This window comes from Lagopus muta, chromosome Z (genome assembly GCF_023343835.1).
Source record: "Lagopus muta isolate bLagMut1 chromosome Z, bLagMut1 primary, whole genome shotgun sequence".
NCBI classification, from domain to species: Eukaryota; Metazoa; Chordata; class Aves; order Galliformes; family Phasianidae; genus Lagopus; species Lagopus muta.
Window position 1 is genome coordinate 74,687,621 of NC_064472.1, and position 16,095 is coordinate 74,703,715.

The 16,095-nt window shown below is 48.3% G+C and overlaps 1 protein-coding gene across 4 annotated transcripts in view; it reads left to right on the top strand.

Annotated features, from left to right (window-relative positions):
• The window catches only part of CORO2A (coronin 2A), a 48,494-nt gene that overhangs the window by 24,804 nt on the left and 7,595 nt on the right, over positions 1-16,095 (top strand). For all 4 annotated transcript variants that reach the window (XM_048930605.1, XM_048930604.1, XM_048930603.1 and 1 more), the window contains exons 2-6: positions 4,266-4,466; positions 10,244-10,360; positions 13,957-14,106; positions 14,854-15,033; positions 15,870-15,986. In XM_048930605.1, coding sequence (XP_048786562.1) covers positions 4,266-4,466; positions 10,244-10,360; positions 13,957-14,106; positions 14,854-15,033; positions 15,870-15,986 — 765 coding nt within the window. The remainder of the gene's footprint in view (positions 1-4,265; positions 4,467-10,243; positions 10,361-13,956; positions 14,107-14,853; positions 15,034-15,869; positions 15,987-16,095) is intronic.

Genomic DNA, 16,095 nt, shown 5'->3' on the forward strand with positions numbered 1-16,095 from the left:
GTGCACAGAAGTCCCAAAATCACAGAACAGATGAGCTTGGAAGAGAACTGTTGAGATCATCTGCTCCAATCCCCCTGATCAAAGCAGGATAAGCAGGCTGCCCGGGACCGTGACCAGGCGGGTTCTAAGCATCTCTGCAAACTCTCTTGGGGATCCTGTGCCAGTCCTCTGTCACCTGCACGGGTATCAGTGTTTCCCGATACTCAGAGGGAACCTCTTGTGAACAGCTTTTGCCCATTGCCTGTTGACCTGGCGCTGGGCACTAAAAACAGCCTGGCCCCATCTTCTCTGCATTTTGCTTTCAGATATACTGAGACTGATGAGATTCCCCCTGAACCATCTCTTCTCCAGGCTGCTGCAGCCCTCTCAGCCTTTTCTCCAAGGAGAAGTGCTCCAGCTCCTTTGTAATTTGTGTGGCCTTTGACTGGACTTTCTGCAGTAGCTCCATGCCTTCCTTGTATTCAGAAGCCCTGGAGCCAGCCACGTTATAGGAAGGTTTTTGCAGCTCTTGGTGGCCATTGAGTCAGCTCTGATGGCACCATGGGACTCCCAGCTCTGTGAGGTGAGAGGACCTGCTTCCTTGCGCCTGAGTGCTGGCAGGGTGAGGCATGGAAGGCTGTGAACAGCACGGAAATGTGTCAGCACGACACGGCTTGGGTGGAGTGGTCTCATGTGAGGTTTACTGAGGTGCATGAGGGTCACCTGGGAGCTCAAAGGTCTTCGTGGAGAAGGTGGGGGCTGCTCTGCTGCAGGACTCACCCAAGATAGCAGAGGAGTCGAGGTGGGCTTTTCAACCGTCTCCCAGTGTTGGGAAATAGTCCTGGCTGCCTTCCTGGCCAGGAAGCTGCTTCTGTTCTGTGAGAAAGTTGTTTTGACTGGCTGGGTGGAGAACAAAGGAGGAGAGACCAGTTATCTGTGTGGTGCATGAGTGGAGCTGATAATGTGTAGCTGCTCTTCCAGAGCAGATGCTTGAGATCTTCAGCTCCTGTATAGATGGCCCCACATTGCAGTGCTCTGCCCAGCCCAGCTTTTCCCAGTTTCTGCATCTGGGCTACTGCTCACCTGTGCACTGGTGTTGGGCTGTCATTTACACATACATGGCACTGAGTGTTGTTGAGAGCTCCAATAGAGAACTTCTAGGAGTGCTGAACCTGATTTCTCTGCAAGGATCCTCCTGTAGGCTCCATAGGTTGCACTGTCTTAATAGCTGAGATCTGACAGCTATTAGTAGCCGTGCTGATCTCATTAGAGCCAGCTGCAAGATCATTTCCTGCTGGGGAACTACGCCTTGTCCACTGTGAGACAGTTTGTGTCAGGGGCTGGGATGCAGTCTTAGACTTTGCAAGGATTTGGGACAGTTTCTGTACATGAGACTTTACTTCATGTTCACATCATGAGCAGGCTGTTCTGGTACACGAGAACCCATTGCATCACTTGTGACTTGTTAGTCGAAGACTAATTTTACAGCCTCTTTGCCCCAGAATAATCTCAAGGCGGCAAAGCAGAATTTCCACCATGTTCTCTTCAACTCTGGCTGTTTATTTTTGGTATCCCTACCCCACATAACTCCCTCTTGGGCAGAACCTCTTGGATCTTGGCCCATTTCTGCCCACTTCATCATGTGGGGCCTGATGGGTAATCCTGAAACTCTGGAATTCTCTGACAGATCCACAGGCAGAGGTTTGTGTGCCTGGATACCAACATGTTTCTCAGGTACTCTCCCATTCTTAGAGAGGCTCTTTGCAGCACGCTCGCACTTTCTGCATTTCGTTTTTGTCTGTTTGCCTGATTTTCACTTGAGCATCATAATTTTATCCTTATTTTGTCTCTTCTCTCAATCCTAGGACTGCTCATAGAGAGGACCCTCTAAAGATCTCTGTTGCAAGCTGTAGGGATTGACTATGGTTTAATGGCCCTCAGTTTTCTCTGGTCCAGCCTCTTGTTCAAGACGGTGACCCACATTATAGCAGGTCAGGGCCTTTTATAGCCAAGCTGTGACAGGATTTCCAAGGATGGAGACCCCCATCACTACCTGAGTGACCTGCTGCAGAGCACTCCCCTACAGTCCTCCCAGACAAGGTTTTCCTGTCGTTCACCCCATGTCTATCTCCTAATGCTATCTGTTGTTGCTGCAATGGTGCTGTGAGGATCACAGTTCCACTAGGACTGTCTTTGCCAGTTTTCTGTTATTCCCAGGCATACCTTGTTCTTCTGTGCCTTGGGAAAACTGTAGGTGCTGCGGAATCCATTTCAGTGGCAGCCAAATCTTCCATCTATAAACTGGAATAGCAAAGGGCTATTTTTCCGTGTTTCTTAAGCAGAGGCTGAACTTGAGCTTTTACTTCCTTGTTTCCTTTTTTCCTTGTTTGTAGTGAGAATCTTGCAGGTAGGCTTTATAGGACATCAGTATCTTGCTGTGCATTCCTTCTTCCCATAGGAATGACAATGTTCTAACAGTGAACTCTCCCCTGCTCTTGGTGACTCATTTCTCAGTTGAGATTGCTGCTGCTGAGAAGTGCAGCATCTCCTGTTCACAAAACCCCTCCCAGCTCAGGAGCAGTTCAGCTGGAAGTTCCCTGGAGCATGCTAATCGACTTCCCTTTGGAAAGCTAATTTTCCTGCTGTAAGGACTTGCTGCATCCAGACAACATGGTGATTTTTTTTTTCTTCCTCCAGCAAAGATAAAGTCAAACTCCTGCCTGTAACAAACATGAAATTGTTTGAGAACACTGCTGTCCTGGGGCTGTACAGGGGCCAGCCCACTGCACCTCAGTCCTTTTGCCTGTAACATCCCTTCCTCCAAGGCCAGTTTCCCAGAATTGGTGATTTCTTTATCAAGTAGTTAGCATTCCTTTGGTTTGTTTGGGGAAGGTGGCCCGCACAGTTATCAGCTGCACCTAGTGTTTTCTGCACAAGAAATTTAATCAGCTAAAAATATGGGCTGATGCAGGTGTAGTAAAGGTACAACATTCTGTGTTGAAAGTGAGGAACAGAAGGGACTGTAGGAGCCAACTTTGATCTTCCAGGCCCGACTTTTTATGGGTTTTATGATATTTGTTGAGGATGGGGCTGGCTCTGAGTTGTGCTGGTGGATAAGAGGAGGGCAGAAACTGGGATGGCACAGGAGACCCGGTGCAACTCGCAGAGCAGATGTTGGTGTGTATGTGGGATGCATGTTCTCTGGACCTTTGTGTTGATGGGTGCTTCTACAGCCCCAGTTTGTCTGCTCAGGGTCAAGCAAGACAGGTTTCTGACATTTAACAGCTTCTCTGTGAGGGAAATGAGTGCCAGTTTGCAATATCATGCTGGATGGAAGGACACTTCAAACCATGGTTTCTTGGAACCCTTCTTGTCAAATGCTGATGACGCATCTTGCTTCCTTATGCTGAGTGCATGCTTTGCTGCCAGGGCTTACCCATGTGAGTGAGTGGTATCTGTTGCTGTAACTCAAAAGCTGCTTGGCTGGGACTCCCATCAAACTGCAGCATCACTGCTTCAGCATCACAATTAAACTGTGCCAGTGCACATCAAATGAGGTGCAAAATCCTGTCCCTTTGCCTTTGCCCATACTTGCAGTTGCTTGTGTGGAACTCTTACACCTACAACTTGTTTGCCTGGTCTGCATTTGTTTTCCTTTTCCTTTCCATTCCCTCCAGGTGCCTCTTACTGTCTGGCTCTTCTGGAGAGAGGAGTTAGTAGCCAGGGTTGCTCTTTCTGTACTGCACTGGTAGCTTCCTGTGTTAAATCAGTTTTGTCTGTTCCGTAAAGCCACACTGCGCTCTGTGGGAAGGCAGTTCTTCTGTTTGGCATGCTTCAATTTTAATACTGTTTAAAATGCTGTCTGGTGAAGGGCAGCAGCGCAGCTAAAGCCAGACACACTGTCTTTGTCAGTGGGAAAATGAACCAACCGGTGCCTGCCACCCCTCTGTGAAATCTAATTTTTCCTTTTATGCAAGCAAAATGTTGACTTTTTTTCAGTCTTAAGCCACCAAAGTGCTAAATGAAATATGCATCCAGGCTGGCTCATTCACTCCCCTCATCCAGGATGTTTTAACTTCCGTGCTTCCCGAGCGCTGTGCTACCTGGAGTCCTGTGCCCTGAGCCTCGCCTGGGACCGGCTGGTGGGGCTGGGAGGGAGAAATGCTTCTCTCTCGAGCTCCCCTCTTGCCGGCAGAGACAAAAGAGGGAAATGTAGCCGGATGTACCCATAGGCCATGCTATGGGGCCTGCCCTCACGTTGTGCTGCTCTGTGTTCCTCCCCACAGATGTCGTGGCACCCACAGTACCGCAGCTCCAAGTTCCGCCACGTGTACGGCAAGGCTGCCAGCAAGGACAAATGCTATGACTGCGTGCCCATCACCCACAGCGTCCATGACAACCACTTCTGCACTGTGAACCCTCACTTCATCGCGGTGGTGACAGAGTGTGCAGGCGGAGGGGCCTTCCTCGTCATTCCCATCCACCAGGTGAGCTCCGTCGAGGCAGGCTGGCTTTCGTGAAGGCTGGAAGAGAGCTGGCATTGCAGGGAGGTGGATCTTGCAGAGGATATTCCATAAGTGCTGTTTGCTGAGCTGAAGAAAGCATGGATAGGGCTCCAGGTTCCCTGGCAGGTGACCTAACGCATCTTACGTAGCTGCTTGCAGGTTTCCAACGCCTTCCTTCACTAGTATCTCTGTTGCCTTGTGTAATCAGCAGGAACTGTGGTGCTCAAATGTTTGTCTCCTAGGAGGAATGGCAAATCAAAAAGCAGTTAGTAGATACAGAGGGCAAAACCTGAGCAGTGCTTTAGTAGCATGGCTTCAGCTGTCACCAAAGGAGTGGATGATGTTTTGTTGTAACTGCTTTCTCCTTCGCAAAGGAATGCAGCTACACTTATGAGATAATGAAGCTCTTGAGCTTCAAGCACTGATGCTAGAAAAACTTCCCTTTCAGAAACAAATCCCGTGTTTGTGGGTTTTGATGACTTAGAGATTTGATGAGCTGGACATCTGACATTTATGCTTTAGAAGAAGTCGGCACGCATTATTGTGGATTACCTTCGGGATGAGGTTATGAGCTCTCTGGAATCAGACCAGAAGAGATGAAAGGCAGAAGTTCAGCCTTTAATTAAAAGTTAATTGATGGTATTATTGCAACACCACTTTTTCAATATATATTTGCTAAGGATGAAAGTGATCTGAGTGCACTTTAGGAACGTAGTACCGTTCCTGGTCCTTCTAGACTTTGTTTATTCAGTGCATTCACCATTGGTGCTGTTCAGAGACAGTCCTATGATGAACCACTGCCCTGTTTTTCTTGTCTGAGTCACTTCTGCCCCCTCGACCACAATCTGTTGAGGCTGAAGAGCTCATTTCCGTCACAGAGCTGCATCTGAGCAGGCAGCTGGTGAGTGCAGGACATGGTGTGGGACCCAGCTCTCAAAGCATTGGTAAAATGAGCTGAAGATGCTTGTATTGTTTACTGTCAGTTCTTCTGTATTCTCACTACTTCTCAGCTCAGCCCATCTTTGACAATTCTTCCCTTCTTAACACCTGCTTACATACTCCTCCCGGCTATGAAATGTTGTTCACAGAAGTCAGAAGCAAAGTAGAACTAGAAAAGGTAACTAGAAAAGGATAATTAAAGTACACTGTGAAAATGTGAGATGGCTATCATAGGAGGGAAGACTTTGTAGCGTAGGCATCGACCAATCTGGGTGAAAAAGGCAAATAAGCCAGACAGGTGAAAAAGTAAATAGGGTGGGGAAGAGGTCTGGCAAGTAATTCTTAATTGCGAGTGGTGAAGGGGACATGATGGGGAGGAGCAGGGTGGTGGCAGGCAGAAGCCAACACTTTCACAGCTCAGATATGGAGCTCACAGCTCAGGATGCTGATGAGCCTGAAGAATTAAGGGGTTCAAAACGGGACTGGTGTATGGAGAAGAGCTGTGCAGTGAACTGTGCTTATTCAGAGGCAGTTCCCCTAGCTGAGGAAGCCCCCTGAGGCTTAAGCTTTGGCAGTGGATAGGGGAAAGCATCTGTATATGCAGTGCTTCTTACAGCCATCCTCTGAGTACCTTCCCCTCACCCAAGCTGCAGGGGAGAGCTACTTCAGCCACCCTCAGAAAGGGGTTCCCTGAACCTGCCTGTTGTGGTCCCAGTTACCTTTTCCACAATAAGCTTCCAGACTGGTGCCAGCAGGTGAAAAGCTGCAGCTTTTGACTTGTATTCCTTAAGGTGGTCTTTGTGGCCACTGCCTTCTGTGGTGCGGTGACAGCATCCCTCTTGGCTCCTGCCCCGCTGCCGTGGAGCCGACAGCAGCCTGGCCTGGAGGTGTGTGTGGGGCAGTGCTGTCCCCACATGGCTGACTGCTAATCCGTGGCTATTTTTGACTGGATGCACAGGGAGCAGACACAGCCCCACATACTGCAGTGTGGAGGAAGAGCCTGGGAGCCAGGATGTCACCTCTGGCTGAAGTGGGAAGTGGCACCCAGACAGTGGGGGCTGTGTTGGACTGTGCTTTCTAGGGAGGATGAGCAGGCTGTGCGGGAAGCTGCTCCCATCCTGTTCTGTCCCCTTCTTGCAGTTTAGTCTGTGTCTGCATGCAGAGGGGCTGCTTGCGTCAGCATGTGCTCTAATGCACACCCAGCCTTGATGGATTTAACCGTGTTCGTCATGTTCCTGTCCTGCTGATTCATGGAAACGTGCGCTCATTTCTCCTTGAAGAAATGCCTCTGTCTGCTCCTTCCCTTCCCTTCCCTTCCCTTCCCTTCCCTTCCCTTCCCTTCCCTTCCCTTCCCTTCCCTTCCCTTCCCTTCCCTTCCCTTCCCTTCCCTTCCCTTCCCTTCCCTTCCCTTCCCTTCCCTTCCCTTCCCTTCCCTTCCCTTCCCTTCCCTTCCCTTCCCTTCCCTTCCCTTCCCTTCCCTTCCCTTCCCTTCCCTTCCCTTCCCTTCCCTTCCCTTCCCTCCCCGCTTCATTCTCTTAGATGACAAAGCTATGAAATGACAGCCGTGATGACCCCAGAGGTTTTAACTAACTGGGGCCAAAGGGGATGCTGCACCATTGTGTGATGGCAGCTGTGCTCCTGTCCTTTGAAGAGCACTTGACAACTTGAATGACCAATCTAATGGTAATCTGCACTGTGCAAATCTACTGGGAGAAATTTAGCAGTCCTTCTAGTGAGCTGATGTTTTTGTCAAGAAGCCGTATCTGGCTGCAGTGTCTCACATTCTTGAAAAATGCTGGGAGCTTATAAAGCAAGTGTTTGAAAAATGAAACTAGTTATCAAGCTGTGCAAATAACTATGAAAGCCAGGTGTCTCTGCAAGGAGGACAACACATCCAGTTACTAAAACAGTGCTTGGTCGATGGAACTAAATTTCCCAGCACGTGAAGACCTCCCACATACAGCACTTTGAAACCAACAGTATGTTTGTCTGAGGCTTGTCCTGTGTGCTGGTTGGCAGCTTGTCATGTTCTGCGGGCTCTGCTGAGTGCCAGAGCTGTGGAATTGCCTCAGGGCAGGTGGGATTGGTGCAAGCACAGGGGGCTCCTTTTCTGGGCTCAGCTGAGCCTGATGAGGCAGCAGAGGGGTCTCAGTGTGGCATGATGGAATGGCTGGGTAGCCTGGGAATCTCCCAGGAGGAGCCTGGAGCAGGAAAGGCAGGAAGCTGTGGGAATTCCCACAGGGATGAAGGGATCCCTATGATGCTGGCTGCCCAGCCTACTGGATTGCTGGCTTCAAACCAAGCCCTGAATCCCGCAAAAGGGCACTCTGGGCAGGAAAATGCTGCTCATTAAAGCCCTTTAATGTCTTGTCTTTTCCCTTCCCGAGTCTCTTGTTATTGCTCCTATCACAAAAATGCTTTGTTTGAGACTGTAGTCCATAGAGGCACAGTATTTTACATTTCAAAGCCCTCCAGGTGTTTTGTTTGAAGCAGGTTAGTCCCAGTCTGTGTGACAAACTTTCCAGTGAGGCCAGAGTAGTTTTACATCGCGTCTGGTTCTACACAAAAAGCAGCCAGCCTGTGGACGTTTGGGGATGGCAAAATGGCATGGATGCCACATCCTGGCTATGGTCAGCACTGTGTCCTCTCCACCCTGAGGGCCCCCCTCTGCAGCAGCATGAGGAGCTCGCTCCTGCACCGCCTGCTTTCCAGAAGTGCAAACCTTTGTGCTCGTGTGGTTTACGATTCCTCCAGCTGGGATAAAAGAAGGCAGATGAAGCATGACCAGCTTGAAACCATCTCTCAAGCGACTGCGCTCTTGGCAGAGGGGCCTTGGAGCTCCTCTTGCTCTCCTGCTGTCGGGCAGAAGCCAGTGCTGCTCTGACTGCAACCCTATTGCACGTCAGGCTGAGGTGACTTTGTGGCAGAGGCTGTTTGCAGTACATGTTATCCTGGAGCAGCACAGCCCCCATGTGGAAGGAGGTGTGTTTCACTGTGGATGTTGTTTAGCAGCGAGCCTACTGCCCAAACGTGGTGTATTTCTAGAAGGTCCCAAATGTTGATTTAAGGTGATGAACGATTGGATTTGAAAACCATCGGAGAAAAATGGAGAGCTTGTGAAAGAAAAACTGAAATTGTAATTTGTGCTTGAGTGTGCTTGCTTAAAAAATCAATAAATTGAATAAATTCTACTTGAAGAAGTGAAAAAAGGCAAGCTTTTCCTGCTTAAATGAAAGGCAAACTCAAGAAACAAATGTGAGATTTCCCTGTCCTCCCCAAATCTCTTAAAAAAAAAAATGGTGAGATTCAGTTCATTCCCTTTTCCCCTGTGAATTTATTTGGCGTCTGAATACAGTAATGACTTCTGTAAGCACAGCATTCTTGACTGCTGTATGTCCAGTTCTCGTGGTAGCAGTGTGCTCTAAGGGGGGCCTGAGCAGCAGCGCTTCCCTGCCGGTCAGTGATATCACACAGAATCACAGAATCACAGAATCACCCGGGTTGGAAGGGACCCCAAGGATCATGTAGTTCCAACCCCCCTCCTAGCAGGGCCACCAAACATACACATTCAGATCAGGTTGCCCAGGACCCCGTCCAACCTGGCCTTAAACACGTCCAAGGACGGGGCATCCACAACCTCCCTGGGCAGCCCGTTCCAGGGCCTAACCACTCTCCTAGTAAAGAACTTCCCCCTAACATCTAACCTAAATCTTCCCTCCTTCATCTTAAAACCATTTCCCCTAGTCCTGCTGTTGTCAGCCCTTTTGAAGAGTTTACTCCCCTCCTGGGTGTAGGTTCCCTTCAGGTACTGATAGGCTGCAATGAGGTCACCCCGCAGCCTTCTCTTCTCCAGGCTGAACAAGCCCAACTCCCTCAGCCTGTCCTCATAGGGGAGGTGCTCCAGCCCCCTGATCATCTTAGTCGCCCTCCTCTGGACCCTTTCCAAAATCTCAATGTCTTTCTTGTACTGAGGGCTCCACACCTGGACACAGTACTCCAGATGGGGCCTCACAAGAGCCGAGTAGAGAGGGACAATCGCCTCCCTGTCCCTGCTGGCCACCCCTCTCCTGATGGAGCCCAGGATCCCATTTGCCTTTCGAGCTGCCAGAGCGCACTGCTGGCTCATGTTCAGTCTCTCGTCCATCAGGACCCCCAGGTCCTTCTCTGCCGAGCTGCTCTCAAGGACCACTCCTCCCAGCCTGTACAGGTGCCTGGGGTTCTTCCGGCCCAAATTCAAAACCTTGCACTTTGCCGTGTTGAACCTCATCAGGTTCACCCGAGCCCAGCCCTCCAGCCTGTCGAGGTCCCTCTGAATGGCATCCCTTCCTTCCACCGTATCAACCGCACCACTCAGCTTGGTGTCGTCAGCAAACTTGCTGAGGGTGCACTCAATTCCCTCATCGATGTCATTAATAAAGATGTTAAAGAGCACCGGTCCCAAGACAGACCCTTGGGGGACACCACTTGTTACCGGCCTCCACCTGGACATAGAGCCATTGACCACCACCCTCTGTCTGCGGCCTTTCAACCAATTGCTTATCCATCGGGTCGTCCACCCATCAAATCCACTTCCCTCCAATTTGGAGATGAGGATGTGGTGGGGGACCATGTCAAAGGCCTTGCTCAGGTCCAGGTAAAATCCTTAATATCCTTAAGACTTGCCTTGCAGGAGCAGCAAAACCCCATTCTCACAGAGACCACCTGGGGTATTTGGAATGCAGCAACAGAAGGGGGTTTCTCACTGGGGCTGGCTCAGGTCTCACTTGCAAACAGCCTGTGATTCCATGGCTCACCTTTGTTTTGATATTTGTTTTTTCCAGACAGGGAAGCTTGACCCACATTACCCCAGAGTATGTGGGCACAGAGGGAACGTTCTGGACATCAAGTGGAACCCGTTCAATGACTTTGTTATAGCATCGTGTTCAGAAGATGCCACCGTAAGTTTCCCAGCTTATCCTCTGTGCCATGACCTGGCCAACGTGCTTTTGGGGGGGAGAAATTAGAAGAGAATCGAAAGACCCAGGGATGATATGTGAAAGTATCCAGATAAAAAGCCAGGTGTAAGAGTGGGATCTCTGTGTCTGGGGGAGGCCGATGTGATCCCGTCTATCTGATGTTATTAAAATCATGACACGAAAAATATCTGGGTTTTCTTGGGCGCCTCCCATCTTTTTGCCTATGCTTATGTGAGAAAGAATATGAATTTAAAATCACTTCAAGGTCAATCACTACAAAATTCCTCCCTTACTGCAAAACAAAAGCTTCGTGCAACAATTTGCAACAGCTATTTCAGATTATTTCCCTGCGTAGCAACTATGAGCTTGTTCCTGCCCTGAGTTTCTCTGTAAAGCCTTGCTGGGGTAGCTAAGGATCCCGTGTCATACTTTATTCTGCCCCAGGCAACAAAGAGAGCATTTTCCTACTGAAAACACAGAACTTCAGAAATGTAAATGTTAATGCTAACGGAAACAACTGATGTACAGCAAATACCACATGTCAGAGGTACTTCACCGTAGATGCAGTTTAGTTATCAGGAGCAGAAGGACGCAATCTGTGTTCGTGAGGGACATGTTAGCCCATACCCACCCACTGGAAGGCTGCTTTCTGTGACCTATCAGAGTGTGGGTTGGTGTCTGTGACAGCAAAGAGCCTGACTACATGCTGTGCTTTTTATTCAGAGATCCCACCTGTGTTTCCTCCTATTGTGTTTACTTACCCCCTGCCACACAGCATGTGGCAGGCTTGCCTTGTCATTTTCTCCAGCCCTGCCTTGCTAGATATCTTCTGCCATTTAAGATCTGCCGGGAATCTCTCTTGAATTGGAAATCTATATGTGCTTTGAGTTTTCCTTCTTGTTTAGTGACTTTGCTTTCTTTAGGATCTCCATATTTTGCTTTCTTTTTTTCTCACACCTTCTTTCAATTTCTGGGCTGCCTTTGGGTGTTGTATTTTAACTTACCGCTGGTATGCAGGTGCTCATGCCATCTCATCAGAAAGGACTTGGGGCACAAAGGCATCACCATGACCTTTGTGCTTACTCAGATGAGGGGTAAGCACAAGCTTTGAAGCTTCCTGCTGCAGTTGGGGAATACATTCAGTAAATGCAATCTGAATTTAAAGGGAGCTTGGGAAGCCTCTGGCCCCACCTACTGTCCCAGTCTGTAGAGCTGAGTCTCAAAAATCTCCAACAGTGCAGCTTTCATCACCCTTCTGGGCAACCTGTTGTTGTTCTTCACTACTGCATGGGGAACTTTTTCCTTACATGCAGTTAGAACCTTTCCAGTGTAGTTTATGACCACTGTATCCCATTCTCCCACTCTGCAGTTTAGTAACAAGCATTGTACTATTTGCTCTTAATAATCTTGTAAGTAATCTTACAAGATTTAGGCTAAGAGATAAGGCTTTTAGCAGATTCCTCTGAAGATATCTCTTCTCCACTCTGAACAAGCTCATGTCCCTCAGCTTCTTCTCACAGGACAAGAACATCCTGGTGGTCTCCACTGGACTCACATGAGTTTACCAGCATTTATCTTGTGTTGGGAAAAGCAGAACTGGATGCAGTATCCCAGTGGTTGTTTAATGGTTGCTGAGTAAAGGGAAAAGTCAGTTCCTCTGACCTAGTAGCTGTCTTTCTGGATGTTGTTAGCTTTCATCTCCGCCTGGGTGTGCTGCCTGGTCGTATTTATTCTGTTGTCTGCCAGAACCTCAGTGCCTATGCAGAAGAGCTGCTCTCTGCCAGTTTTCTTTTCTGGTTTCCTACACTGGATCACTCTCCAGGGTGAAGAGTTAAAACGCTCAGCTGATCACAGATCTTGGTACCAGAAGTTACTCAAAGAACTTGCTGCGCTGGGACTCTGCTCTCCTTTGTAGTACCTCACCATCATCATCTTGGCACCACAGAATGGGATCTCCCGGGATCTGCTGCACAGTTACACAGTGTAGGGACAGCTTTTCCTTCCCTCCTGAGTAATGAGGACAGCAGACTGTGTTTTATAACGTGACTGTCCTTCCTGTAGCTGATAGCTGGAAACTTAGCTGATGGCAGTCACCTAGTCCAAGCCCTGCTTAAAACAGGCCTTCTGGATCAGGCTGCCCTGGGCCTTGCCCAGCTGAGTCGCAAAGATCTCCAAGGTTGGAGACATCATAGCCTCACTGGGCCAATCTTCTCGGGACCATTCTGGGAGAATAGTGCTTCTCTGATCCCGAGGGAGAGCCCACAGTGCCATTTGTGTCCATTGCTCTCTTTGCCCCAGAAGTCTGGCTCTATCTTCTCTGTGCGTTCCAGTCAGTTTCGTGGCAGGAGAGTGCATCGTTCATCCCAGTCAGTTCTTCACAGCTCCCCTTCCCTACTTCCTCAGCCCCGTTCATTTAGTGATAGCTGGTGAGGCTGTAGGTCTGATGCATTCTCTTACTGCTGTGGAAGTTCACTGCACTTCATAGTCCTTAGGTTTCCAACAGATTTGATTCTGCAGAGATGAGCACTGGTGAGAAGGGTGGTTGTCATACTTCCTAGCAAGTCCTTGAATTTGTGCCTCTGTTTCTTTGGTGTAGAATGTTGTGATCCTCATCATCAGCCCAACAGTGGGGGACTTGGGCAACTCTGGCTAACTTCCACCGACTGTGTAATTCAGAGAACATTTCCATCTGACAGAATCTTCTTACTTCAGGCTAAGTCCCAGAGAACTTAGCACAAATAGAGTCCTTTCCATTGACCCAAAGGGTCAATCTGTTATCATTCTAAACGCTTGTGCTTATAGGGTCAACACAAGAAAGACTTTTTCCTTTTACCTGCACAGGTTAATTTGTTTTTACAGGTCACCTTTACTGACTCCTTCCACACCAGTGGGGCCTTGTTTATTTCTGTTTCCATGTAGCATCCTTCCAGAACTGAGAGCAGCAAGCAGAGCTGCTACGAGACAGCAGACTCGTAGTGTGTGATGCTGCCCAGTGTCCCTCATCAGGGTGCCTGTTGTGTGCCCACCTAAGTAGGCTTCTGTGTACTTTAACCAACGTTGTGGTCACAGTGCTGTACTGTTTGCAAAGCATTTTGCAGTTGTGCACTTTTAATAGGACAAATGGTGCGGTAGTCGTTGTTTGTCCAAAGGCGTTTTCAGCTCTACCTGGATCTGTCAATGCTGTAACATCTTCTAGGACCTTTTGCTGAAGTTTGTTTCATATTTGCCCATTCCTGCTGAAAGTTTGGTAGGAGATGAGGTGGAAAACTGTAGCTGCCGTGGTTTCATGTCTGTAAGATCTGTGGCTCACTTCTTACCCTGGACAATAGTTTTTTGTGAATGTGCTGACAGCATTGCTGAGTGTAAGTTTGATTGCCAGTTTAAATCAAAACAGTGAAATTGCTGCCTACAGTCAGAAGATTAAACCCACTGAAAATGAAGTTACAGATTTGGAAGACTGGTAACCAATAAAGGCAGGAGATATACCAACAAAATGACACAGTATGAAGATAAATTTGCAAATTCCTAATTAGCACGGCACTCACTAATCTCACTAAGACCCATCTTGTGCCATTCAGGTTAAAATCTGGGACATCCCCAAGCCCACGCTAACAAAAAACATCACCACCCCGAAGAAGGAACTTTTTGGACATTCTCGAAGGGTTGGCCTCATTGAATGGCATCCCACGGCCAATAACATCCTCTTCAGCTCTGGCCATGATTACAAGGTGAGTCCATTGTCTGCAGAGCCCTCCTCGTGGGATGCTGCGTTTGTCAGGTTGTTTTGAAATTTCTTTCATTTCAAGCTGTAAGTTAATGATAAAGACTTTAGAAACCTTTATGAAAGGGAAATGCCGTACTGACCCCAAAGGCAAGAGGTCATTCATGGGCTTCAAAAAGCCTGGCTCATTTTCACACAGAATCACAGAATCACAGAATGGCCAGGGCTGGAAGGACCTCAAGGATCATGAATCTCCAACCCCCCACCACGTGCAGGGCCACCAACCTCCCCATTTCACAGCAGCCCAGGCTGCCCAGGGCCCCATCCAACCTGGCCTTGAACACCTCCAGGGATGGACGGGGCATCACAGCCTCTCTGGGCAGCTGTTCCAGCACCTCACCGCTCTCACAGCACACAACTTCCCCTTGACATCCAACCTCCATCTCTGCTCCCTCAACTTCAAACCATTCTTCTGGTGAACATCAGCCTACTCTGTTCTCCTTTCCTAGCAATATCCAATGCCATATACCTTTGACTTCATTCTTGTGCTAGTGCAAATATCTGCAGTGACACTGGCCATTTTTGTATAAGCTATGATTTGCCTTACGTACCAGAAATAATTTTAAATTATTTTAAATACATGATGGTAAGACTTACACATGTAGAGAAGAGAGGAGGATGTGAGGAGCGTACATATACAAAGTCCCAGCTTGACCAGGCAACAAACAGATGACTTTTTGTTCTTTTGCCCCAGATAATGATCTGGAACCTTGATACCAGGGAAGATGTCCTGTCAAACCCAGTGAAGATCCTTGATGTTCACAAAGATGTGGTCCTCTCCATGTCATTCAACACGGATGGCAGCCTCCTTGCCACAACCTGCAGAGATAAAAAGATCCGTCTGATAGACCCTCGTGCGAGAACAGTCCTACAAGTAGGTTGACTTCAGGGTTTTTAGATCCAGCTGATCTCACCTGTGGAGCGTTTCCACTTCTGGGTAGACTAATTGCCATTAAAAACGACAGATCTGTGCTCAGTATTCTTCCAGGCATTTAATGGTAGTACTGTCTTCCATTTTTCATGAAACAATTGCTGCCACTGTTAACAGGGTTTCTGTATTTTCTTACCAAGCTGTTTGCTCTCTGACGCCCTTTGTGAAATGCTCTAATTTAATAGCTTCCTTCTGAAGTCCTCTGGGTTCCTTGCTCTGGCTGACAGAGGTCAGGAGGACAGCTGGATGCAAGTGTACATTTGTCTGTACTGTGTGTCTCTTGGTAAGATGATGCTGACTGCCTTTTGGAGGTACTTGCACACATCTGTGTGCACAGAAAATCCAACAGTGCAACTCCTAGGGATTCCCCTGACGTGAATATGTGAATCACTAACCAGAGAGTTGACAGAGTTTTTGCGAATGCACTTAAAGAGTTTTAAGCTCCTTTTCTCAGATCCCTGTGAAATCCTGCTTGCTGTAGTTTCAGCCCAATTGGGAAGATCTGTTGGATCTGAACAACTTCCCCACATTTGAGGGTAGATGCTCTGAGAGGTGCTTTCATTCTCAACTGTGCATGGCTTCTTGGACTAGAAGTTTCGGGTACAATGAAATGTGCCTACACAAAAATGAAGTGGTGTGCCTTAGCCTACCCAGATAAGCCTCACGGGCAGTGGAAGGGACCTCAGCGATGTGCCACGATGTGATTTCTCATGAAATTTTTTACTGCTCCAAGGAAAGGCGCTGTCTCTTACTCAGGAACGGGTTTTCTCTTCCTATAGGAAGCCAGCTACAAGTCTCACAGAGCCAATAAAGTCTTGTTTCTTGGAAACATGAAGAAGCTGCTCTCTACTGGAACATCCCGGTGGAATAATAGGCAGATTGTATTATGGGATCAAGTAAGTTGAACCAGCATTCTTCATTCTTCTCTCTTTTATTGTCACTTTAACTATTCCACCTGCTCAAGAATTGCTTTGTAACAGCAATTCGGAAGCAATCTGCCCTATC